At 40.1% G+C, this 27,351-nt stretch overlaps 1 protein-coding gene across 13 annotated transcripts in view; it reads left to right on the top strand.

The window, feature by feature from the left end:
- Positions 1-27,351, top strand: part of NFIA (nuclear factor I A) — a 358,382-nt gene that overhangs the window by 300,123 nt on the left and 30,908 nt on the right. For 8 of the 13 annotated variants that reach the window (XM_074906089.1, XM_074906091.1, XM_074906090.1 and 5 more), the window contains 3 exons: positions 4,857-4,985; positions 18,089-18,267; positions 20,823-20,988. In XM_074906089.1, coding sequence (XP_074762190.1) covers positions 4,857-4,985; positions 18,089-18,267; positions 20,823-20,988 — 474 coding nt within the window. The remainder of the gene's footprint in view (positions 1-4,856; positions 4,986-18,088; positions 18,268-20,822; positions 20,989-27,351) is intronic. The other 5 variants (XM_074906098.1, XM_074906100.1, XM_074906097.1 and 2 more) reach the window with 3 other exon arrangements.

The raw sequence follows: 27,351 nt of genomic DNA, 5'->3' as shown, positions 1-27,351 counted from the left end.
GGCTCCAGTAACCAGAGTCTCTCAAGGACAAGGATCCCATTTACGCTTGCATTATGCATTGAGCAGAAGGGTGTGATGCATGATGTGGAATGAACAAAATAACTTGTGTGTTTAGGGAAATGCCAAATTAATGAAAATTCAGAAAGCTCTAATGTTGAAAAGGCACATGAATTCCTTGATAGAAATATAATGCTGCTAACAGTTTCAAGATTATTGTTGTCTGAATTTTCTGCTTATTGTGTACTGCAATTAAAATTCTTTTCAACTGAAAAACCAATGTCAAATTAATATTTCCTTTTGGAAAAAAATACGAAAGTACACATCTTGTTCCATTTAGCACCATCATGGTCTTTGATCTGGTTCCCTCTGTCCAGTGAAAAAAAAGGGATTCCTGTTAGTGAGAACAGGCTAAGACCATATATGTTTGGCATACGTATACTTGTAGAATCACATGAACACAAGTACAGTGAGTTAAAGTAACACCCCCACTCAGACTTCCATCTGTGTTTTATGCCACAAATCCCTTTATTTTCTTTTTTATTTAGCAATTAACTTTTCCATTTATTCTGTAGTTAAAAGCTGCCATAAGATGAAAATAGACTAAGTCTGATTTTCTTCTCTTGCACTCTAAATAACATTCAGAGGAGAGTCAGACCTGAATTACGATATCCGTGTTTTCTGGAAGTGCCAGGTGTGACTGTGATTTGGACAACAGTCCTATACACAGAATAGTAAGAAACACTTTTAAACTCCACCTGGGTTACCCAGCCGTTATGTTCTGGCTGTTCTTGTTTATTCCTTGCTCGGAGCAGATGGATAGAAAGAGGCAGGGAACGGGGAGGATCCTTGGCTCCATTCCCTATTCACCGGCCAGCGCAGCTGAGACGGGCTGAGGGATATTGTAATTTGTTGCTGCCCTGCACCAGAGAGGAGACAGAGGAGAGTTGGGACTCGGAGCTGTCCTTACGAGTTGGCACTACCCCGTCCTCGGGGCCATGTGAATTGCTGAAATCTGGTCTTCAGTGCAGTGGTCCCCAATATTCATTAGCTCTTGGGAACAATGCTGAGGAAAGCCGTGCAAGGCAGCAGCATCCTCTCTGGGTTCTGCCCAGGGTGGCTTCAGTTTTTAACTTTTTAATTTCCTGCATCCCTGAGCAACACAGGAGGGGAACCTGTGGACTGGGGACCACTAAATGTGTTAAAATGCGTTAGGTATGAAACAGAAGACCTTTAAAACTAGCCGAGAGTCTCAAACATGGGTGCCAAAAATTAAACACCTAATTCCTTATTTAGTCATTTATCTTAGTTCCGGCCTCACAGTTGTTAATATACACCATGCCATCTCATAGGTGGTCTGATTTTCATAGGCACCGGACACCTACAATACTAACTCAAGTGTTGAGACTGCTTACCTAAGAGTGAGACTTGCAGTATCAGATTCAAATTTTTCTGGGTGATTAAACCAGAGTTCCCTCGCTCTCCCTCTCAGCTCCTGAAAGGAGCTTCGATAGAATGACCAGCATTGTAACATATGGCTTAGCAAGGGGAAAAAAAAAAAAAAAAGAGTATTAGAAATGGATGGACTAAAGAATACGCAGGATATATCAGGCACATTAACCAAACATATGGTGCTAAATGAGATATTTTTTTTAAATTGCAAAAAAATTGACATTCCTGGCAGTCTCAAGGATAATGTGACATGGCTGTGATAAATTTAGAAGAATGGGACATATTTTGGCTTGTTCTTGGAAACCTTTTTCTTGCATGCCGACTGTATTTCTTCTTTTATTAACCCATTCAAAGAATGTTTGAATTTTGCTGCTAGAGCACCATGCTAGCGCAACATAAAATGTGAATGATGCTAATTGCTTTGCACTGCCTAACTTTCTGTCATACCCTCCCCTCTTAAAGGACAAAACATGCTTTGGAAATGAGCTGGCAAGCTCATCTTACTCTTTCTCTTGGTCAATATTAAGTGATGTAATTAAGCTCCTGTTTGCATATTCTTCTGAACTAGGAAGCAGCCATTTTTTTCTTGAGAACTGATGGATATGATCACTCAAAATAAAATGTGTCATTACAAACCCCAAACAAAATAAAAACATGGTGGAGTTGGACTCCAAACCAATACATTTCAGAATATCCTGAAAGAAAGAAAAAAAACCAAAGTAGTGATAATAATGACAATCAGAATGATGATAACATTTAACGAAAGTAGGAACCAATTGCCAGTGCTTCAATTTGTCTTTCTACTCAGTTTTACAACAGTCTTACATTAAAATCTCTATTTTCACATGAAAACAGCTGCCTTGACCTTATAAAATCCATCCCCCTATGAACGTGACACTGCTCAGCACTGCCACAGTGCAAGGTCATTCATCAGCTTTGTTGTAGCTCCTTAAGTTCCAGTGTTTGGACACAGTCACATGAACTTGCTACAGCTTTAAACCATACTCCAGTGTTCTCTCTGCCCCTTCTTCCTACTATGGTTTAGATGAGTCAAAAGGGTTTTTTAACACAGGGTTTTAAAAGAATAGCTTCTACACCTTCTCAGAAGCTTTACTATCTTTCCCATGACCCTGAAGAGAGTATGCAGCTCGAGGATATGGGATGAGCAGGGAGTTCATGAGCCAGCAGAACCATACAGCGCATAGACGTAGAGATGGAATTCCTTCCACCAGCCCCATGGCTTGCCCAGGACACAGGTGCTCATGTCCCCTCCCGCATCCCTGCTCATGGGCCTTGTGCCTCCACACAAGATTGCTGCACGGCCTTGCAGTCAGAGCAGGGCACGAGCAGGCCTGTTTGATGGTGCTAATTCCCGTGCATAAAGAGTCACTTGTTCTGTCCATGATAATACCACTTAGAGGGATGGAGGCTGCTGTTAAAACCTCCCTGGGGGGCAAACCTAGCCCCTTCCACAGCCCAGCCCAGGGAACATGTACCCGCAGCCTTGCTGTCAGCAGCGTAGTTTCTCTACCCCTCCCCAAGCAGAAATATTGCCACTGCCCCTTGGCTTTGTGTTTAAGGCTGGGGTTGACACTCATTTGGTGTTTCCATCCTCAGTTCCTCCATCATAAGGAAATCTGGGTCAACGGCGCCGTTACTTCTTTTGAATATCTTGTCCTGAACATGGACACTCAAACACAAAGCAGTAACTAAGTTACATCCCGGCATCACATTTGAGCAGAAATTAAGCAGGTTGCACTGGAATATTTCACTAAAATACCTTAGTTCAGTCTCCTTTTCTCTCTTACCCCCAAACTGAACCATCTCGGTTTGCTTTTGCCCCTACTCCAAAGTCCTTAAAACCAATATGAAAAAAACCCCAACCCAGTATTTTTCTTGCACAATAGTCTGTCAGTTTGAAACTTTTATTTTTAAAAGATTAAGTATGTAACCTTTCTTGCTATGAGGAAAAAGCCACCACAACAGGAAACCCTCATAGCAAACAGTTTCGAAACAGAAAGCTGCAAGTACAACACTGGAACTCTAACCATCCCCTTACTTTATTTAACTTTTTGAAATATAAACTGCAAAACCTCACTGAAACCATTAAGACCCCAGCAGTGCAGCGTATAAAGTACAAGAAGGCTCCTGCATATTACAATCAACATCCCAGGGACTATAAAACTAGTGTTATTAAATATAAAGTTAATAATATTGTCCAGAGATAATATTGTCCAGGCCTCTCTCTTTACTTTTTAACAATTAAATTTTATAAAATACAGAGTTGGAAGTAAGGTTGAATGACTTTGCTAGTGGAAGTTCAACTTCCACATTATCTGATATTCTGCTTTTGCACCTGAAAACTCAACTGTTCTACACCTTGGTTTTGCTATATCCCTATGGATATGCAAAATGTCTGATGTACTGTATATACTGGAAATTATGTGTTTTCTGAGTATGTGCAGGTAATCAGAATACCCATATGCCTCTAGAACTATAAAAACACAGAGAATAATACAGTCACACATACATGTTCTTCATCTACATGCTGTAATATTCTTTTATCCAAGCACAAATCATACGCAGAAAGGCTTGGATTTTAAGAGCCTATTGCAATATATTCATTCCACTAATTACTTTGGTGCCACGGGCTTGATATGGTATCAACAGGAGTTACTCTTACACAGGATAACAAACCAGTCACATTGGCATTACACCATTTCTGCCTGTCCACGGGAGAGGTTTCACCCAATGGCAGCTTAACTCTGTTTTTTCATTGGAAGCCTTTGATATAGTTCAAGGGCATAATAACAACTCTGAAATAATTCCAGTGTGGCTTCTAATATCAAGACACAAATACCATTCACCCTTTAAAAAAAAAATTTGAAAGCAAAAGGGAACCACATAAATATATTACTTTCAAATACCTTTGAAGTCAAGAGAGTAAGGAGAGACAGAGTTTGAACTCAGAAAACTTCATTCTCTAGTTGTGCCTTGAGTCGTGCAGCACATTTAAAAGATCCATTTGCAATAATCTACTAAACCAGTGAGTGAAAGACAGAACTCATAAAAAGCCTGTAAAAATCCAAATGCTCCAGCTATTACAGATTTCTAAAAATAAAGCAGAGTAGGTTTCAGTACCAATAATAAGCTGCATCTTATCCATATTTCAGATTTAAAAGAAAAATATGGCTGCCTTTTAGTACTCATTGCTCAGAGCAAACCAGGGCCACTTCTGCCTCAAATAAAAGACCACGAATAAAAGTGAGCTTTCAGCTTGCTGTTGTATTCCGTTTCATTTGTCCTTTAAGTTTATCTAGCTGCTTCTGCACCCACTTTCACAATGCATAGGCTGTCGTTCCATGACCTAGCATTATTAAATTGCACTTATCAATCATTCTTGCCAGGAATGCCATCGCCAACTACATTAAAGAAGTCAGAGAAGTCTGGTTTCAGCAGTCCCTCGCCTTCGCAGACCTCCTCCCTTGGAACGGCTTTCACACAGCACCATCGACCTGTCATTACAGGACCCAGAGGTGAGGCCTAACCCAAGAGCCCCCAGGCAGCTTAAACGTTAGCCACGGCACCCAGTGTCCATCCCAGCGCCTCTCCACGGAAAGTCATCGCCACGTGTGACCCACCTAGGGAGAGGCTCTCCTTCAGGAGCTTGATAACTTGGAGGTTTTAGTTGTCAAGACCTGCGTTTGGTTTTGCTAGGCTGGGCTGCTTGGTAAAACTCCTGATGACCATGCAACAGTGCCTAAGGTGGAAATGCTGGTTTTTGGGGGCTTGGGGTTTTATTTGAAGAGGGTGGGGAAAGGGACAGAACGGGTTACAGAGAGTTGTCTTCTGCTTGTGTCCACTCATAGCACAGGTTCAGTCTAACTGCTTGAGATAGGGACCCATCACTCACTTCCGAACCACGCCTGTCTTCCAGCACTATGGCTTTGCTTCTGCCAGGTATTTAGTGCTCGTGTTGTTGGTATCGGTGTGCTGAAGAACCACCTTGTTAGAGGACTCCTTTGAAGTTGGTTCCTGCAGTGCTTTGGCTGGTTTTCTTCACAGTACTCTTCTGACTGACTTTCCAAGTGAAAGAGATGTCCTCTGGGTCTAGATGTGCTTAGACATTTTTGTTAGAAAGATCCATTTGCATTTAGCCTGGAAAACTAGATGCAATACTCAGTTCACATTTGAAAAGGAACTCGCTTGGGCATAGTAATATACACAAATGAATGAATCTTCTTACAAACCTATTTGGAAGCTATAAAAATAGGAGTGAATGGTTGTGATGTTTCTTTCTGCAATGAAATTTTGTCTCATTTAGAGAAGATTATTAAGGAATTGGTTGAATGGTGAAGCATAAAAAGGCATATTAGCAATTCATACTAGAAATTATTTTGAAATGTCTGTTTGGCATTAGTGTGGTTTTACTGAGGGCAGCATAAACCAAGAGGAGCCTCTTTGTCTGCACAGCCCAGGTGATGCAGTGTGAAGTAGGGGAATTGCACTAAGTTGAAGCGAGGTCAGAATTGCACTTCATGACTTTTTGTGCTTTGTTAAATCTACTTATTGTAGTTTAATTTGTTGTGGTTAATGCCATAAAACTTATTTATTACTCTTAGACACACACCTGGATCCTCAGAAGATACTTAGGCATCTAAGTTCTATACAGATTTTCCTTGAAATTTGGATCGCATAGCTATGTGGCAAATATATCTTCTTTTAAAAGCTTTGATAATTAGTGATATAAGGGTGAATAATATGAGTGTTCCATTAACATTATATTCAGTGCACATCAGCTGACTCTGAATTCCTGTCTTTTAGAAGTTCAGCCTTTTAGATTTGAGTCGTTGATTGATTAGTTAATAGGTCTTTCTGTATCTAGCTATGTTTTACCTCACACTTAATTTTTAAGATCATTGAATGCCTTTCTCTGCCCCTGTTTAGACGCTCAGTGTTTTGTATTTTTGTGTGGTTGAGAGAGGAAATGTATAAGTAGTGAGGTCTTGTTTAAATCTCATCTACAGTCTGTTTTAACAAGACTTTTTCTGTGCACTGGGGGATATCCATTGGCTATGTGAGAAGAACATTCATAGACAGCCAGAATTTGCAAGAGCAAATACAGTGATTAGAGTTCCCAACTTTTGTTTGTTTGGAAGGAGTTGTCTTTGCCAACTCCATAAAGAAGTAACAGTTTCTAATCACCATGGTTCCTAACAGGTTAAGCAAAAACTGTTCTGCAACATCATTGAGAAGCATCTTCTATTTTATGTTTGTTCACAAAGTCTTATAGACTTTCAGGAAAAAACCCTCTGAATCTATCCATGGATTCTTTAAGTGTCATCATCCTGGAAAAATCTTATTCCAGACTTAGTTCTTTGTTCTTTTTGGACATTCCTCTTCAGTATTCTTCTTCCACAGCACACTGGCTGTGTTTATTTCTTTTCTACAACAATCGCTCTGTTAGTAAAGGGTAATATACTGAGATGGATTATTTTCTGCAAATCCAGCTTTGTTCTTTATCCCATTCTCTCCAGTGTACTTTAGAACAGTAAGCAGAAGAGAGAAGCTTTTCAGGTATCAAAAGTGGCAACGTAAAGAGTATAATGCAATCCTATAAGAGGATATAATCTCTGAGCAATTCATATCGACCATTAGTTGCTGTATCTTTCTGCAGAAATTACAGGTATAATATAGTGCACACGTGTTGCATTCTCTTTGGATACTTATGAATTATGTGAGTGATCACTGGCAGGTCATTCTGAGTGGTCTTCAGAAAAGGAAGGGCAGGATTTAATCTTCAATCTGAAGCGATACTTCAGAGAAAGGGAAGTCATGAGTAAGTAGGTCACCATCAGAGTAAGCTCCTCAGCCAACGGAACGATTACAGGAAGGTTCAATCTCCTTCTGATGTTCATATGTGCAAGTTTATCACTTGGATGCGTATATGAGATGCATTTGTAAAGCATGATCAAAATAGAGAGCAGAGAAGAAGCTGTAGACTATTCGTGGCAGGTGTTGTCATTGACAACCAGTGATTTGTAACTTCTCAGGAATATTCCCGAATCTTTTGCACACTTCCAAAGAGTCCTTAGAACGCAGCACACGTCTTATCTTGGGGTATCCCAGGATACTGAGTGCCCCTCCCAGTGATCCCCACAGTGAGTCACTGTGGAAACCAAACTTGCTTGGAGGAGGAGTAGATCCTTAAGAGGATTTCTTCGCTATATTCTTAAGGTGCTCCATTCAATGAACCAGTTGGAAAACCTCTGTTCTCATGAAATTGTCTGTACTGTACTGTGTTGTAGAAGGCTGTGCACTAGTTTCCTATCTGCACTGGTGCTGCTGCCAGTACTCAACCCAGCTGGGCAGTAGCCAGCAGAGAGGATCTGAGCTGGCTGACCAAAGGACCAGATGTGCAGTGAGTGCTGGCGCATGGATGCCAATGCTTCAGTGACTCCTCAGTAGTTCCAACAGATGGTGGTAAGATCCAAGTTTCTTTGGTGATAAGCTAGCAAAGTGATTCATGGAGCCTCACTTGATGATGGCAGTTTTTTGGGCATGACTCTATGAATGTACCATATGTCTTCTCTGGACCAGTGTGGTTAGGATTCAGTGTCTGGCAGATGGTAAATTGATCACCTATAGGGTGGCTTTAGCATCACTATCAGTTTTCGAATTTATTTCAAAGCACTGAAAATCCAAGCAGTTAGATCTCGATCTCCTACGCAGCATACTTTTGTTACCTGCAAGTTAGATTATTTGATGGTCAGTGTAGCTCACCACAGTACTCCAGTATTGCAAAGCCATCACGTATTCCTGGCGTCTTAGAAAGTTTCCCAGTCATTAGCCCACTTGAACTCTTTACCAGACAGTGAAGGATTTAAATACTATGGCTGGCAGCAGTATTTACATAAGTGGTTTTAGGCTTCCATGTATTGCTACTTACACTCTAGCGACTTTATATCTGGAGCTGGCTGAAACGTTAAATTGACCACGATCTTGTAAACCCAGGATATACAGCAGCCTGTGCTGTAGAGCATTCAAGCATTTCCACAGAATATGACAGCATAGATCCTGCAAGCCAAAAAGCAAGGGGGAAAAGGCAAGGAGAGGAAAAAAAAAAAAAAAAAACAAACAACAATGAGATGGTATGTTAGGAAGATAAATGAAGGAGAAACACAATTACAAGAAACAAGAAAAGCAGCACAAAGGGAAGAACCCAAGGAAGTGGGTGTGTGAGCAGAAAGAGAAGAAGGGATGAAAGTCAACTAGTGGAGTGGTTCCCATTATATTAATTTCCTCCATAATAAGCATTACCATTGAGATTTTTATCAGGACAAGGGCTACCAGAGAAACTCTGCAGGACAGTACTCTCTGTCTGTGCCAAAGTGGCAAAACCTTTATGTTACAAATCTGGGAAGACATTGTGTCCTTCTCTATCAACATTTTCCACGGGATCACCAAAATATCAGTGCCTGTTAGCTGTCCTGTCAGCCAGCTTCAAGTGAATCAAAGCAATAATTCCTACTAACTCACTTCAGAGTTACACAGTGTAAAAGGACACTCTGTAATATCCTATTCCCTACAACTATCCGTGGCTGCTCCTCAATGCTGTCAGCTGGAAAACTAATGTAACCTTCTACTTTCCTTTGAATTTTGACAAAAACAAAGTGGTGCAACTTCATTCTGATACAGACAGATCAGGGGATGGTAACGTAAGACAGCCAAAGGAGGAGAGAGCCACACGACAAGGGTAAGAAAGTTGAGTAGAAACCATAAATAGCACAACGCGGCCAACAGACGAGCGTTGCTTTTGCGACAGCGAACAGCAACGCTCCAGTTTACAGTGTCAGGATAGTTGACTGTGTAGGTGAAGATTCTGATTTTCTCCACTCGCTTTGAAATAATAGGATGCTGAAGGAAAAAACAGTTTCCTAACAGATGGCCTCAAGGTCCGGGTTTAGTAATTAGGAGATACCCTACCCAAACTGCCATCTACTCCCATATCCCAGGCAGGGGAGGGCAGAGAGGAAAGCTTGCAAATGGTTAAAGCTTCAGCTAAACAAAAGTCAGGAACCGTGTAATTAAAACTCTACCTTTGTTGTATTGTAAAGAGTTAGCCTGTGACATAGGAAATATTTAAAGGAGCAGGCTGTTCAGCTAATTTGTGTGTGAGTGAACTGCTTAGACAGTCCTATCCTAAATTAACTGTAAGACCACCCACTGAGATTGCCTCATAAAGGGCCATGATTGCTCAGCTTCGTTTTGTATAACCGTTCAATAATTACTAGATAAATGCATAACTAAAAGCTCTATTACACTAATAATTTGTACTGAGATGGATGTGTGGGACACCATGCTGGGTTAATTTGTCATCCCTGCAGCAAACTTCTAAAGAGGGCTCTTTTGCAGAGGAGTTGTGTTAATATGTTGCTCCAGTGAGGACATGTTAGAGCAACAAGATGACTTGGTCGCTTAATCTCCTAAAGAGGCAAAATGCCTGGAGGGTAAGTGCCAGAAAGAAGAATGGGGGGTGATTAACACAGTGGACCCAGATTTAAACTCATCCTGACAAAAGGAGCTGATCTAACTGAGCAAAAGAATGAAAAAAGGGGAGTGTTAAAAATACTAATAGGATTTCATGCATCCCTAAAAAATAATATGAAAATAAAGTGCTGCAGGAACTAAGTATTTTACCCATGCTTTTACTGATTCTGTGTTCAGTTTCTTTGCTCTCTTTGATGTATCCGTGAAGTTTAACTATATGCTTTAAACAGCGCAGTGAACTATAATATTTTTATCTCTGCTTTATGCTAAATTCTTCTAGCTTCAGACACACACACACAAAAAGCACATTATTGCTTTAAATATGGAACCCATGTTTAAGCATCAGAGCTCTGGATTTTCAACCTCCTCTATTGACAGAACCATAAATCATGTTAAACTTAAGTGAATTACTGTAGCGTGGAACTATAGCTTTAACAATGTTTATGTAGTATCAGCTTACCATCTACAGAATGAAAGGGGAAAAAAACCACTGATATTAGAAATGGGAATGTGGAGTCCTATTAACTTAACAGCAATATATCACTCCAAAGTCACAGATTCCATTACCATGCCCTTTTTAGTATCAAAGCAGAATTATATCATCACACACATAAAGGTTGTGTTTTTTAAGAGAATTTACATTTCTATTGTAAACTTATCAACAGCATTTCATTATAAGAAAGACGTGATATATTCTCTAAGCAGTAGTGTTTTATCTTATATATGGGAATACATCATGTGTATTATTAAAAACAGTAATAATATGCACAAGTTGCCAGAATTTGATGAGAAGTAGGCATTCTACAAATAGGTTAAATTAGGGGGTTTTTGACCTCTAGCTATGGTCTTAGAAGGGAGGAGTGCTTTCTGTAGGTATGATTTTTATTTCTGTACCTATGTAATCAGTTCTATAGTATTCTGATCTCCCAAAGGCAGAAGAATTGTGACATGTTTTAAAACAATCTGCTCAAAATAGCTAACTTAACTGGCCCCCTGCCTATGCCAGAATCTGGAACCAGCTCTCAGTTCAGCTCTACAGGTTTTCAAAAGCAGCCTGTAATACTCAACAATCCAGAGTACACCAATAAACCCTGTGCCCAAACACAGCTTTAAGCATATTTTCCTTTTGCTAGGAACTCCGTGGGCCTTGGCAAAATGTCCTTCTGCCTCCCACTTGCTACTGCGAAATCTTTTACAGAAAGAATATTTCTGAACAAAGGGTCCAGGTGCCTTATTACCACTCTGGTCTTCAGAGCAGCAAAAAGGGGCTGATAGCCAGCCCTGACTTGGAGATGCCATGGGTCTGGTTTTTCAGCAGTGCTTAGCCGACCACCTGCACTTGACTTCTGGAGCTGAGAGATGGATTTTCTGCCATTCAGTCCTTCTTTTTGATGTCCATGGGCAGGAACGGATCCTCCATCCATCTTATTTGTCTATCTCTTGCATTGGTCAGCTGTTTATATTCTATTTTGAATCTATGTTTGCCTACATAATGTGGAAGTATCAGTGATACCTGTATTTTACCCATACGAAGAGGGTAAGGGCCCATGATTTCCCAGCCCTGTCACTGCAAATGGGAAAGCAGGACGGGATCAGTTTGAATTTAGCTCATCCATGGATCTAACAGATACATTACTAAACAGCCCCTTTGCACCATTACGGGACTTAAGCAATACTTAAGTATTCCAGGGATCTGAATTCCCCTCAAAGGGCTGCTCCTAGGACTGGTCAGTCCTCCCCTCAGCAGCTCAGTATTTAAGTAGAGGCAAGTCTTTTCTAACCTGAATAAGAGATTGCTCTACATTTGTCACCCTAAAGTCTATTCCTAATGGGCAGTAAGAAAAACGGGGACTTTCAGAAACCTTTGAAAGAGTTACAGGGACACAGCTCCCATTGAAATTCAAAAGCAGTTAATGAATTCTCTCAGGACCTCTGCAAATCCCAGCCCAAGTTTCTTAATTATTTTTTTCTTGTTTGGGCAACTGCTTTCATCACAAAAATCTGTGGGCTTAAAGCTATTGTTTTAGGCTTCTATTCTTTACCTCTTGTATTGTATTATACACAGAAGTGTAAGTTCCTTTCAACAAATTTGGATTATTGCCAGATCTCCTTATTAAAAAGTCACTCTTCATATTTCCGATAAACACAGCTGTTTCATGGTGTTTGAAAGCATTTCACATCAGCCAGCATGGTGGCTTAGCCAATTAGTACTCTAATATGGTCAATTTTCAGAATAAGTACCTTTGGGGTACAAAGGGTGGGATACATCTTGCATAATTTGAACTGGCACTTGCATCACTTAAATGCTAGGAGAAAGCTTACAGCATGCAGGGAGTTAAAGCAACTTAGAAGCCTGAAGTGGAAATATCTAGCAGAACAAACTGTTCTATAACATTTCCAGGGAAATGACTTTTAAAAAAATACTTTCTTAATTGTAATGAAGCCAATTATAATGGCCTCAAAAACAAGCTGATAAAAATGATCCTGTTTCATTATGATTATAATGTTGCTATTTCTAGGAAGATTGATCAATGTTTAATGAGCTATTAGTAAACTTAATTATCACTTTATAGAGGAGGTATCTGAGCATTGTGCCCTAGTGAAGCCAATCCACTGCTGGCCTGGTCTGATGGACTACCCCTTGTGCCTGGGAAGGAACAGTGGTTTTGAGTCCCCAGACCACTACTACTTCTTTGAGCAGGCGAGGAGTGCAGGGTGATAGTAAGCTTCTCCCAAGCGGGAGGAGAGCAACACTAAATGACCCTTTCCAAGACTTCAAACGACTTTATGAAGAAAGAAATTTCATCCAGTCATCTGGACTTGAAGGGGTTGGCAAGGTTTTTGGAAAAGGAGATGGAAGGTGGATGGATCAATATATCTCCCCCATATGTTGGGCTGTGCTGGTGGAGAAATCTGTCTGAGCACTGCAGGTGCGATCGCAAAAGTCCCTTTACCACATCAGTGAGTGCTCCCTGGGAGAAAGGATCCCATGCATCTTTATTAGGACTGCTCCTTTGTTCCAGGAGAAGGCCCTGAGAAGGGTACTAAATATCTGAAGAAAACTATAACCTGTTTCAGATTAACTGGTTCTTTATTATCTGATCATTCAGTTGAATAGAATTCACAATTTTGGCTCTTCTTCATTGGCCTTAGACATCTGAAGTGCTAACCTAATCAATGAATGCAACTTATTTTATTGGTTACTTACTTTGTTATTGGCTACTACAAATCAAGAAGGGAAAAGACAAGACAGGCCTGCATAATTAGACGTTTGAATTCAACGTTCTGAAAAATCCCCTTACTTCTGTGCTGCACAGCACCATGAACTCATAAAACACTAAAAAAGCCAGTGTAGCACGCAACAGCTGTACTGCATAATTACTTGGCCCAATAGCAGTAGTTTTAAAATACTGGTATATCTGTTGCAGGCCACCATACATTATCATCTCATTTTCAATAAAAAGTCTGGGATGTTTCAGATGAGCTTCAATGGAATTAGAATCATGTGTGCTTTGAAATATTTATGCTTGCCTTTAGATGGAAGGATAATTCCTGCTTCCAACCCCCACACACAAATAACAGATTTAATAACGCTAGATAGTCCAACTCCTCCATACCTACAGCAGGTAGAAATGAAGCTCTGATCTGGAAGACACGTATTTTCATAGGTTGTAGAACTTATATTTTATGTCATTTAGTGAGGTCAATAATAAAATATAAATGTCACAGGCTGAAAGACGCCAAGAGAAATATGGTTTGGCAGCATGGAGCTGCTTAGGGATGCATAAATAATAAGTCAATAAGTAAATAAATAATAGACAAAGACCTATTTTATCTTCCATTTGAAGATCTCAAAGAATTTACAATCACTGATTGAGACTTGTAATATCCCATCAGAAGCACATAAGTAGTAATAGCCCTTCTTATACACAGGAAAATTTGCATCACTCTAGGCATGGTTTTCGGAAGCCATGACTTTATAATTTTTATTAAGCATTTCTGAAAATCATGACCAAAGGGGGTTGTTCATGGTCACTTGCCCCTTCCAGAGGCAAATAGGGAAAAGAGCTGCTCCACTACCTCACGTCCTTTAACTGATTAAAACTATTTGTGCGGATCCATGTATTTGGAAACACGGTTGTGTTCCTCACTCACAAATTGTGTGGAAGCCCATTTTTGCATTCACCAGAGTCGGTGACCACAGAACAGCTATTGGAGTAATGGTCTGTCTCTGGGCCAACAGTTTTTGCATTTCAGCATTTAATTCTCTCTCTAGTATAAGGCAGGCACATTTGTAATGTTAATCAGTTTAATAGTAGTAGATTCTCCCACTTACCTAACAACCCTTCCTCTGCCACTTGAGAAATTTGATATTTCCCAGTCAGAGATTGCAAAAGCAAACCTTTTGGAGATCTTTATTCCATTCGTTACTTCTTATGCTAATCCATCTACTCTGAGAAGATGCACCCTACATGTCGGTATATGGCACAGACTGGGGACTGATGCCTATCTGGTCTTGTTTCCTTCCCCGAGTCTTTCCCATGAACAGCAGAAAGCCCTTCGAGGCTGTGCTGAGGCGTTGTCCAAGACTCCAAAGAGGAACCCCTTTCGCCTTCTTGTGGCCCTTTAACTTCCTGAATTTTTGTTGATCATTTCTGCATTCATTTTTCTTCTCTCTCTCTCTCTCTTTGAGAAGTTCATCAACAAATGCTTTCCCCTTTGTTTTCTACCCTGACATGCTGAGAAAGTCAATGCAACAGAGAAAGACCCACTACTTACATGCATATGAGTATTTCTAATATCCATAACGCATCTTTTATATAGCAAATCAAATTATTAAATGAAGAGCCATACCTCGGAAAAGCTAAATACAGTGTGGTCTCAGGCCTAGCTTTGAATTTCCACATGTTCCCTGGGTACAATTTTTTATTCCTTCTTGTTTGATTGAAATAGCATTTCTATCTTCTTTTCACCGAGCGGAAGAAAAGGAATTAATTTGTTCCCAGATGTGTACAAAGGACAGTGCAGTTGCATGACAATTCCAAATAGTATTAACAGAGCTGGTGCTAAAATGAACTTTGAAAAAAAAAAAATTAAAAATGCCAATCTATTTTTTTACTTAATTAGATGTTTACCACATAAATTTTCATTTGTCACTTTTATCTTCATCCTTCATCTTCCATTTGGCATACAAGGAAAGGGGAAACTATAAAAGGAGATAACAAAGAAAGAGAGGAAGGAAATGTTTTATATCAAAAAAAAAAGGAGAGAAATGTTGTATGCTAATGAAAATTTTGTTGTAGTCATCAAAATGCTTACCACCAACTTTAGCTGAAACAATATTCGTGGCAAAATATTTTGACAAGCTCTAAAATGACTGTTGCTTCCCGGAGAAGGTGATGATACATTCATACCTGTAAAGCGGCTATGACATAAGTGTCATTAAAGCAGTTACACCTCAGGGGTTGGTGTAAGTATGATCGGAGGCTGACACTTTGAGTAGAATTCACCTAACTGACGGGGTGTGTGTGTGTAGACTGGCGGTATCTACCTCGGAGCTAGTACCAGTGGGCTCCCTTCACATCCTCTGGCAGGCCAGTTGGTGTGGTCAGTGAAGTCTAGTCAAGGGCAGTGGTCTGTTTTTGGATGAGTTGAACAGCTCCTTAGACACCATTAGTTCTGTTTAGTTCTCCATTGATTCTAGGATAATTAGCTGCATGGTAGACACCTGCATTTACTAAGGTGAATCCCACATTATCTCTGCCTTTAATAGCACGCTTCAAAGTTACGGCCTCTCCCAGGAGTTTGGGGACAGGAAAATAACTTTCATTTCCGCCTTTGAAGATTTGGGTTCTTTATCTGAAGAGTTTTCAAATATACTATAATTTAAGATGCAAACTCAGGACAAAACTATTTGTCTTAAGAGTGAATAAGAAATAATTAACTAGGTTTGTAAAAAAACAAGAGATAAGCCCAGATGTGCAGACAGGTTGAACAGGCTGGGCACACAGGTGTTTGCCTTGGCCATGGAATAACTGTCGACATTTCCATAACAAGGAGTGTGGGATATGCTGCTTCTTGTTTCCTTCTCCCAAGTGTACATTGCAGACCGAGCACAGCTGTGGGAAGACACTGTTTTCCAGTTCAGCCCACATGCCACAATATCTAGCTGTTATAAGATAGGTACAGCCCATGCTTTCAGAAGAGTTTCTCTGGATATACATCTTCCTTTGATCAGAGACAGCGGAAGGCTCTGTGCTACCTTTTGGTTCCTCATCCCCATACTTTCTTTCAGTGGCGTTTTCCTGTTTAGCACCACACATTTCCTACGAGTTTCTCTTTCTGTCATGAATTTTTTTAAACAGTATTAAGGGGAGCAGACTGGGCAGACTCGTGGGGTTAACAAGGTTACAGGGGAGCTTTTCATGGCAAGGATGAGAGCTTCATATTCATCCCATATCAGCACCCCAGGCATGAATGCAGCTCTTTTTGGTGGTGGTGTCAAAGCAATTATTCCTATCCAGTCGTGGAGAAAGAAGTACATAGAAGTGCTGCCCAGCCAACCCTTAATGAATGTTTATAGGATAATGCAGTAGGTTTCCTTGCTGCTGTCTCTGAGTACATGTTTTATCCACATCAGGCTCTGAGTTTGCTAATGGTTTAATAATGCTTAAGAAAAAAATTATTAATAAAGTGTCATATTATTAAACTGGCGATGAACAAGACTAAGAAGCAGATTTTAGCTTTTACTTAACTGAGAGTTTTTCATAATAATCATCATTAAATGAGTGTTTGCTCATTTGTATTTGATTTTAGTTAACTTTCCTGCATCTCGCTGATTTTTTGAAAAGTGCCAAAGGCTTTTTTTTCCCTCTTGTATATTTAACTTACTTCAAAGCCAACACCTGAGTTTCTGTAGGATATTACCTCCCTTGCATAGCCTTTATTTAATCAGGTTTGTGTGGTGTACAAGTGCGGTATATGCACATGGACACCCTTGAAAGATTATTAGGATAGCATGTCAAGGGAGTAACAGGGATGTAATGATGACTGTTTGGTGAGAAATAAACTATGACTTACAGATTAGCTTGTGCGAAACCAGACTAATTGGCCATTCTAAAGCAAGAGTGAATTCTCATTTTAGAGGGGAAAGGGAAATTTCCTAGCCCTAGGAGTGTCAGTAGTTGCTACCTCATGGTGACAACTAACCATGGAAAGCACTGTTAGCTAACAAGGGTCCAACCCGATATATCTTGAAGGCCAAGGACCTGGGCAAAGGTGTCACATAACATAGGAGAGCAGAAGGATCATCAGCTGCACTTGTAGTTCTCTGCTGAAATTAGCTGAGAGTAAAATCTGTCATTGCCAATGGGCTAGTGTACACCGCACCTTTACACCTTCACTGTAGTACGTTTTCCAGCTGGCTTGTTGGCCCGTAAATTCACCAAATTAAACTTCATCCCTGAATGCAAGCTGGGGGCTTGCTGAAGGTTTGAGCCTAACATTATTCAGGAGAAATGTAAATGTAATTTTCAAAACGATCTTGCCACTTTGAGCATGTTCATTAGATGAAAACACGTTACTTAAAATAAATGTTCCTAAACTGAGGTGGAAAAAAAAAAAAAAAAACCAACAAAAAAACCAACAGGAAGCGTTAGACCATCTTTAAATTATCAACCATTTATAGTACAATACAAAATGGATTCATATGTGCAAATTCCAGTTACATGAAATGTCAATTAAATCAACCCTAATCTCCCAAATACATTTTTTTTATTGTCTGATTGATTAGGACTGCTCTTAAGGTGATGAATAGTTTTCACTTTCACAAAGGACTGCTGATTCCTTTATACGTGTCCACTAAAAATACAGAAAATCCTTCAAAAAGTCTGGCTCCGTTTGCTTTCAGGATCTAGATGAAGTGAGTGTAGGACACAATGTGGTCTAGTATATTAATTGTGAAGATCAGATGTATAAACAATACTGTACATTTCAAAAAAAAGACTAAAAGTAACACTACAGTAGATTTAAACTGTTTTATTTTCCGAAGGCAAAACTCTATATAACTTCTTTGTTTTCTTTCCTATAGCAAGTCCACATGCAACACCATCGACTCTTCATTTTCCAACATCACCCATTATTCAACAGCCTGGGCCATACTTCTCACACCCAGCAATCCGCTATCATCCTCAGGAGACTCTGAAAGAGTTTGTCCAACTTGTCTGCCCCGACGCTGGTCAGCAGGCTGGACAGGTGGGGTTCCTAAATGTAAGGAAGCCGTTTTTATTTCTTCAGAAGTGTTTGTCCTATGTAAAATTAACCATGGGATTATGGGATTATTTTAACAGCATGTTGCATACAGGAACACACCTTGAATAGTCATTGGAAGCAAAAAAAAAAAAAAAAAAAAAAATGCTGCTACTGCAAAAATATTTAAAAAAACAACAAAAAACTCCCCAAAAAAGCCACTCGACCACATTGTGGTGAAGTTAACTTAAACTGTCAGAGAAGCTGGTGATACAGTGACCTTTTGGGTCCCTCCACAAATGACTTTGCTGCATGCGTTGTAACCCTAGTGGAACTAGGGTTAACAAAATATGAAGGCAGAATAATTTTTATTAATTATTTTTGAAGTTCAGGGGAGAGTTGGGGGGGAAGGAGCAGGAAAAGGGAGGGTGAGAAACAGATGTTTCGGATCAGCTAAGTTCATTTGAAAAAAAAAATACTGCCTTATAGCACTTTAGATCAAGTTGACCAGTACTTGAACTCAAGATGTTAAAAGTACAGTTTATTATGGTTTGTTATTTCTGTAAGCAGTTATCTTTTCCCCTTATCTCTATGAAAAATTAAGCAGAGTTCCAAAGCTTCAAATAACCATTTTCATTTTTTTTTTAATCAAATAAAGTGAATCATCTTGCTATTATTGAAATAGCATTCCGGTCAAATACAGAATTTATAAATTTTATGTAAATCAAATCTAAAATAATGCTCTGAATATTTCATGAAATGTAATGCATGTAACTTTTTCCAGCCAATGAAGTAATAACTGGCAAAATTACCGTTTCTCTCCTGACATACATACGATTGAAAGTGTTAATGAGAATTAGTTTAATTATTAGCATCTAATTTATTACGCTTATTTAATAAGCTATATTGTTCTCCGTGCTTTCCTCTCCGTAGCAGAAAAACTGACTCTACTTATTCCAGCCAGTACTGGCTTTGAATAATGTCTGCAATATGTTAGCAGATACATTTATGTCTAGACAACAAATCAATATAGTGCTTTTCTTTTTCCTTGAGTATTCATTTGCTTAATTTATCCCAAACCATTCAGCATTATGAACTGTTAGCACACTCACAATGAACATACAGCAGGGGTCTTCTTGGCAGGAAAGGGACCTAATTGTGAGACAAGATAGTGTTTGAGAGATGTCACTAATATATTAGTTTATTAAAGGTACTGGATGTTGGAAAAATAAATAACCCTGAAGGATTGCTTCTTTCTGCAAACACTAGTAACTGCAATCTTTGAAGTCGGTGGGAGTGCTGTTAAGTTAAATGCAGATGAATTTGAGTCTTATTTATGTCCTGAACCGTTTTTGCTCCAGCACAAGTGTGATTTGCACCTACAGGACTTTTAGGACTTTTGTCAGTGCCAAAGCGGGTGAAATGAAAATAAGGTCCCAAGCTCTTGCCAATATGAGTATTTTGTCCTCAGTAATTCAGGCTAATGGAAACCCTAACAGGAATTAAAATATTATTTTCTTTAGCAGTACTTAGAATATGGATCTGTGTTTAAAGCTGAGCTTTTATCATCAATGGAAAAGCCAATGCTCAGTGCCAGAAGAACTGCAGTGAGATCAATTTGTAGAGTGCTGTCGAAAGTGATCTCATCATTTTTGTCACTAAAATGGAACACCTGATTCACAGGCTGTCCTATTTTCTCGTTATAATGGTATTTGGCATCTATCTCTATGGTTTTCAAGTGTCCAGGCTGTGTAACATTTAAAATGCAAACTTAACAAGTTGGGGGAAGGGGTGGCTTTTTTTTTTTTTTTTTTTAAGCCTGCTTCTTGGTTTTGTGATACTTGAAAACACTTATTTATGGACAGGTTTTTCTGGTGATTAATTGAAAGACCACACTTGTATAACAGGGCCCATTCTGCCTGTGACTGACCACATCCCAGACTAAATGGAGGCATTTTTTTTTTCCCTAATGTGCAAAATGAAGCAGTTCTAAGTTCAGTCGTTTCTCCATATGATCCTAATGGCAACTAAACTGCGAGCTACACTATTTCTAACTCAAAAGGGATGTGGGAGAGCAGTTACTTTAATATATATTTATTCATTTTCCTGTAATAAGATACCACCATGACTTTTAAGACCACCAAAAATGCTTGGGTTTTCTCTTAATGAGCAGTATCTTTAAGAAATTTACACTCAAGTCCTAGGCACTGATATCCTAAGGGTATAACAGAGGCACAGAACTGGGGGATTTAAGAGGTCAAAAATACTGCTCACTGAGCATGAATTAGTGGCTGCAGGAAATGTAAAGAGTAGTAGAATTTAATCCAGGGCAGTTCAGACCAGCTGCTAATAGGACAAATGTTTAAAAGCGAGAATTTCCATAGTTTCACAAGGTTCACAGGGTTTGAGAAAAAGTTCCTTGAAGTCAATGGGGAATTTGACCCAGCACATTCTTTGCCACCTCTCAAGTAATTGTAAATGTATTGCACATAGCTTTCAACTAGATTGTTATTACTGGAGGTTCCTAATAGCTGATTTTTAGTATAATTTTTGTCTGTTTGCTTGTTTTTTGGCAGCCCAATGGTAGCAGCCAAGGCAAGGTGCACAATCCATTCCTTCCTACCCCAATGTTGCCACCACCACCTCCGCCACCAATGGCTAGGCCTGTGCCTCTGCCAGTGCCAGACACAAAACCTCCAACTACATCAACAGAAGGAGGGGCCACCTCTCCCACTTCTCCAAGTAAGTATAGACGCAGCGGGAACGCAGGGCTAAGAGCAGCACACGCCGTGCTGCGCTCACCGGCTATCGGCTGTTCAGAGATGAGACTGGACTAGCTCTTGGGAAGCAGGAGAGCTCTCCGCTCTGTCTGTGATGGGCACAATTCTGAGCTGCTTCTATATTAACGAGAAAAGAGTTAGCTTAAGGTTACAGTTTATTTCTGACTTCGTTGGCATTTCACATAACCATGTATGAGAGAAATCCAGGCCAGTAGCTAAACTGTGACACAGACGCTGGACCTGGGGGATCTTGTTTTACTGTCACGAGGAGGCGAGTTGGTATCTCAAGTCAGGCTTTAGAGGATAGACACTACACGGAAGTCAGACACAGCCTCATCAAAAACATTGCTGCTTATACATACTGGGCTAAACTAATAACTCTTTTGAGTTCACTTCACTTATAGTTCCTTTGGGAATAAGTCTTCCTAGATTAACCCAGACGTCTTTCCCTTATGACTTTGTTCCCGAGCCCTGCATTTTGGGCAAGAAGCAATGGTATTTCTTAGGCCCAGGGAGAAAGCTTTAATCCTCTCTCCACCACCCACACGGCTCCCATATGTATTTTGTGTAGCCACAAGTCAAATATACAAATTCCTGGATGCACACTTGGGGATACCACTTTGGACTCACTCTGCTGGGAAACAAATGCAATTCAGCTGGGTTTGATGCTTTAAAAAAGTCTGGATGTTCAGGGAGTTAATTGTGAAATGATTTAATGAAGCTATGCTCAAACTGACATTTAAAAACAAAAGGGAAGCTTTCAGTGCTTTAATGGCAACTGTAGGGGACTTGTTCCACAGTGAAGGGAGTCCAAATAACATCCACAAACAAAAATCAATCTAATCGAAAGAGCAAATCCCTTTGTGTGCTTTTCAGGCTTATTATTTAAATGCTATATGCAACCACTGCTGGATGTGCGAAGAAGTATTCGCTCTTCAGACTATGTGAAGCCTACGTTTTTAAAGCTTTATACACTGTTCAGGAGATTTGCACAGGTTCCAGGGGGCATTTTTAAAATCTGGTAGTTCTCAGAGTTTTGCACTGCCTTCTGCTACGCGATACCGCACAACTGCAAACTCAGCAAGATGCTCTGGCTCGCTTCAAAATTAAAATGGGTTTTAGTATGAGAAAGTCTGGTAAGATTGTGAACATGATCTTCTAGAATCAGGACTTCTAGAACTGATCAGCAGATTTTTGTTGAGCTAAGAAGTTGATTCATTCCCTCCCCTCCGCTCCTCTTTCTGACCTTAGACCAACACTTGTGCTATCAGGAAGTTTTGATGCTTTCTGACAGGAGATACCGTCTTTTAAGTCCTATCAATAAGATTCAGCGGTGGAATCTAAAAGGTTAATATTTAGTCATAGTTATCACTGAATATAGTCAGCAATGCCTTACTACTTCCTTGTCTTCAGAACCGGGAAAAATGAAACTAGGTCAATGTATATTTGTCATTACAGTTGTGACTCAGTTTACTGGCAGTGTGTGGTGGCTAAAAGAAAAAAAAATCCCAACATCATTTTAGCAGTAATCTTAATACTTAATTTTTATGATACTGTGATCATGTAAACAAGCTAAATGCGTGTCTGGCCTGGTTCTCAGCTGGCATAAAAAGTGGCATTTGTCTGCTGAAGTTCGCAGACCACCACCCATCGGTATCGGCTCGGGCTGGTCACTGTGGCTCAGTGCTCAGCAGACAGCTGCCACGTTAATTGGGAATCGAGGTTTTTTTCTCAAGAGCAGCCAGTTAATGGTATTTAAACAAAAGATTAAGAAAATAATTACTGTTTGTTAATTAGCTATGGCTGATGTCTAAACATATAGTTCTGTACATATTCAGGCATGCATCTTCCTTTCGGTAAGGGTTTTGAATAATAGTGACTTGAGTCGTAAAGAAGCATATAATTTAATTTAGGGATAAATTTTACAAAAAAAGAGTAGACTATAGGAAGCATTTTCTAAGAACAAGTATTACATATATATATCAAAGCCGGTGGAAGTGGCTGGACCCATAGAGAATAAAACTGAAGTTCTTGGGCTCGCAGTGAGAGTTTACCAGAAGGGCCCACTGGACTCCATTTAGTGTGTCAATCAGTACCAACCCTCCATTTTCGTCGATGTTTATTTTTTCCTTAACTAAATATTAGCCTTCAAATAGCAAGTGCAGATTCACCAGAGTTTCATAAAAGCTGCACAAAAAGGTGTTTTCCATGGTTACGAACTGCTCGAGTGCACCGGTTCTGGGAGTGTCGCTGGGTTATGGCTGGCTGCCCTGCAGAGCTTTAGGATATTGGAAAGTCACTTATGCAACAAAGGCAGGAGTGATGTTAGATTTTGGCCAGACTCTCTCCTTAGCTGTGTGGAGGAGAATGAAACCCCCCGCCAAGGAAATGGAGTGAAAGGGGTTGGCATTTGCTCCATTCTCCTTCCCTTTTTTGGTCTAGCAGAAAGCCCTCTGCAGAAACAAAATGCAGTTAAGGCTCTACCAAAAATTGGAATATGGCCCTCCTGAGGGGTGCAGGAGCCAGGAGCAGCTGTTCAATACAGCATAGCCTCCTGGGAATGAGAGCTAAAAATCACAACAAGGTGGTTAATGATTCTCAGAGCAATAGTGAAACTCTCCAGCTGTGACATTAACCAAAACATGAACGTTAGTGCTGTCCAAGGAAGGAAGAGCCCCTGGAGATGCACACTGGGGATTTGCCACTACTGGGTGGCCAGGCATGCTCTGGGAGTTGAAAATTTCAGCTATGTAGCCTATCCCTTTGGAAAGCCAGCATTTCCCTCAGTGAGATGACACAATGGAGATGGGATTCATGAGGTACGGGAGGGTTCATTTTTCCACCATAAAAAGTCTTTTCAATAGAACACATCCTTGATATCAGAAGCAGTCCCCAAATTATCTTACCTTGGATCTCTTCTCAATTTTGTTTGGTTGGTAACCCATAACAAACACAACACAATATTTCCTTGAACTGGACATTTTCTGGGTTTAGGATCTCATTGCCCAAAGAAGACACCACCTCCACTACGTGCTAGTTGGACTTTATCACTATCATAACTGGATCTGACTGTTAGAATCCGTGGCCCTCATTGCGACACAGAGTCTAAGATACTACCATCCTGTACACCATGATTTTGAAAGAGCATTCTTAAACTAGATGTTATTTTCTAAGGTTCACTACGTGAGGAGAAACTTAGCTATTTTCCCTTGTTGGGCAAGATAGTTATCAGTTAATGTCCCTTTGCACAAAGGAGTTTTCATGTTAAACAGCATGTGTGTCAGGATGAGAAGAATGATCTTGTGGCTATAGTGCTGGATTCATAATCAGATTGGATTTCTCTCCCTTTCTCTGCTATGCATTGACTGAGCACCCTCTGGGCAAGCCATTTTAGCTTTCTGTTTGCTCCTTTCCCCATCCATAAAAAAGAGGGTGATGACTGTATCATTTAATTTGTTAGAATTTGCAGTTCCCTCTCAGAGTCTCAGCTGCCAAATGCATTGTGGTAGGAATTGCTGTATTGCACTGCATTCCTCCCGTTAATTTTCTCACTACAACTCCACAACGGCTAAACTGACTCCTAGTCCTTTGTGAAACAGTACAGCTCTTCATACGAGGCACATGTACCTGTCATCGTGGTCTGTAAGAGAGAGACCTAGTGGTACATTAGGTTATCGCTCACCCGAATCATCTTCACTAATCAAAGGCTGATCCTTTTAATCCAGAACTGTCTGATAAATGGCACACTCCTATACTTAATAGAAATTATTTCAGGGAAGTATATTTTAAATTAGCATTCTCCTACTGCAGGCAACTTTAAAATACATGACGTTCCCAAAACTGTTTGTTTGTCTTGTCTTTCATACAATTTCTTGCCATTTTGGCTAAATATCAAAGCTGTCTGTGTGAGCAAATGTTCTTTCTCTGCCAGCTCCTGTTTTGCTTGTTCCTGAAGTGAAGCATCATAGCAAATTTGTGGCATCACATTCATTTCCTTGGCTATAGGCTATGATGTTGCAAACAATCCTTAGTGAATTCCAGTAGCAGAAAGACTAGGCTGGGCAGGAAGATGTTTCTATTCAAGCCCAACACGCCGGTATCATCTAGGGTAAACTTGTGTAGATCTATGCAATTCCCATGGAGCAAAGCTGATAATGATCAGATCTGCCTAAGAGACCTGGCTTCTGTTCCTTTCCACGCTTTCTCTTTTCCCTCTCCCAAAAAGGAGTTTGAAGACCCCACCGTAGGCTTAGCCTATGTATACTATAATAGGAGGCAGCTTTAACCAGTGAGAGCAGTTTGCCCCATCCTAATCTCAGATCAGAATATAGGGATAAGAAGTAATAAGACTTCCAGGAATCCCACCTCCAAGTCCAACAAGGGTATTTTTATTAAGACAGTAAGATACAGCTAGAAGCCGTGTTGGTGATGGTCTGAGCAACACTCGGTACTGCTCCTTTTTCTGAATCAAATTTCACCAAAACAGGAGTCACTGCTGATACGTATTCCATGTCAACTTAATAGTCTTAGCCAAAATGGCCCCTTACAATCCGCAAACGTTGCGTGACATTTTACAGTGAAGTGGGACTGCCGTCTTGGGAGAGTCCAGTGTAAAAAGCCTGCTCTGCATGTATGTAGTTTTGGTACTCTTCACTTCTCGGCTCTAGCAAAGTAGTTATATGACCTTAAGGAAATACCAAGCTGACTGAGTATTTTCAGAAAGCAAGTTAAACATAGTTTGGAGCATTACGGAAGAAAGGTATACATAGTAATTCACCCAGCAGGGTTTGAGGAAACTTTTGTGCATATTATAGAGTTTTCAAATGCCTTAGAATTTTTGTTTGAACAGAGAAGCCATTTAAGACAACATTCTGATGGTTTCCCTTTGATTTTCTACCAAATATCACAGCAAAAGTATCCGTCAATAGGGAACTGTAAACAAGACCTTGAGTTCCATCCGTTCTGAGTGGAACTTACCTGCTCCAAGGGATTAAATGGCCTCTCCACTCATTCTGCTTCCTTAAAAGTAGACCAGAAGAACCAAACACCAGATGTTTGAGTTTTGAGCTTTAAGTTGATTTTCCCCACTGCAGAAGGAATTTTTAGTCTTGCACAACATAGGGTTCAGTAGTTAGTTAAAAAAAAAAACAAAAAAACTCACCATGAAACAGTACAGAAGAATCTTAATACATGGCACTAGCAACAGAGATAAACCCTTTGCAAATTTGTGGCTTCTTTGAATTATTAAGCAAATTAACATGGTAAAAAGGCAAGGAGAACATCTCACCAAATCTACTCAGTTCATTTCTTCCTTGATTTGCAGATATGAATAACAACCAGTGTACCTGTTCATACTCTTAATATGCAAGCTGCACTGCAATTTGCAAAATCAGCTTGGAAACATGAATTAGTGCACTTTAAAAATTCCTTTAAAACTTTGTGAAGGAAAGGTGTTCCTTGCATGAATTTTGCAAGTACTAGCAAAGCGTTAGCTTTTTAGAGAGAAAAGCTCACCTCACCAGAAACAACTGGGAAGAATTTGTTCTTAGAAGTCAGGAGTGCCTTATCTCCCCCCAGATCAGTAAGAAATAAAGATATGCAGTTCCTGGGGTGATTTCAGGAGAATGTTCTTTGAGAAAGTGAAGCTGTCTAATTGTTAAGGATTAGGAGGCATCATGAGACGGTTGTGAGACTCGGGTGGAGAGGGAAGGGACGGATGCGGTTCCGCATGCTCGTAGGCTTGGGAACTCCTCACTAAAGGGCTTTGTGGGATGCAGAACCTTTGCATGGGTTCAAGGGCAGATTGGGCACTCATCAATGAGAAATCCCTTGCGGGCCATTGAACACAGGGAGTCCCTGAGCTGAAAATAATCAGAGGGTGGGAAAGAATATGAGAAAGTGAATATGTGACCTGTTTTGACTCTTCCCTGTGCCTCTGCTTATGGCCTCTGGAAGAGAGAGGAGAGTTTATAAGGTGGAGCATTGGTCTGATTCAGTACAGTCTTAAACCAAAGGCTCCTCCAACGTAATGCCTCTGCACCAAACATTGTGCCTTCAGGAAGGCAACAGGCTTTCGTCTGCACAGACAATTCAGTGTCTTCTCCAAGTCACTTTATTTTTCTGTAGCGTTGAGGCCTGAACATTATATTTAGCCTGACTGGAATTTGGCAAGTAGCTTTCCTTTTAACATTGTTTTTTGTCTCTTCATTGGATAGTTAGATTGTCTGGGGATTTTATTCAGCAGAATGCATTCCCATAAATATATTTAAAATAGGCAGAATCACTGTTTGTATTAAGGCGTCTATTTAGGTTATTTGAATTTAGA

The sequence above is a fragment of the Athene noctua genome, chromosome 5, assembly GCF_965140245.1.
Source record: "Athene noctua chromosome 5, bAthNoc1.hap1.1, whole genome shotgun sequence".
NCBI lineage: Eukaryota > Metazoa > Chordata > Aves > Strigiformes > Strigidae > Athene > Athene noctua.
Note: the sequence above shows the minus strand (reverse complement) of the source record. Positions and strands in the feature narration are given on the sequence as shown.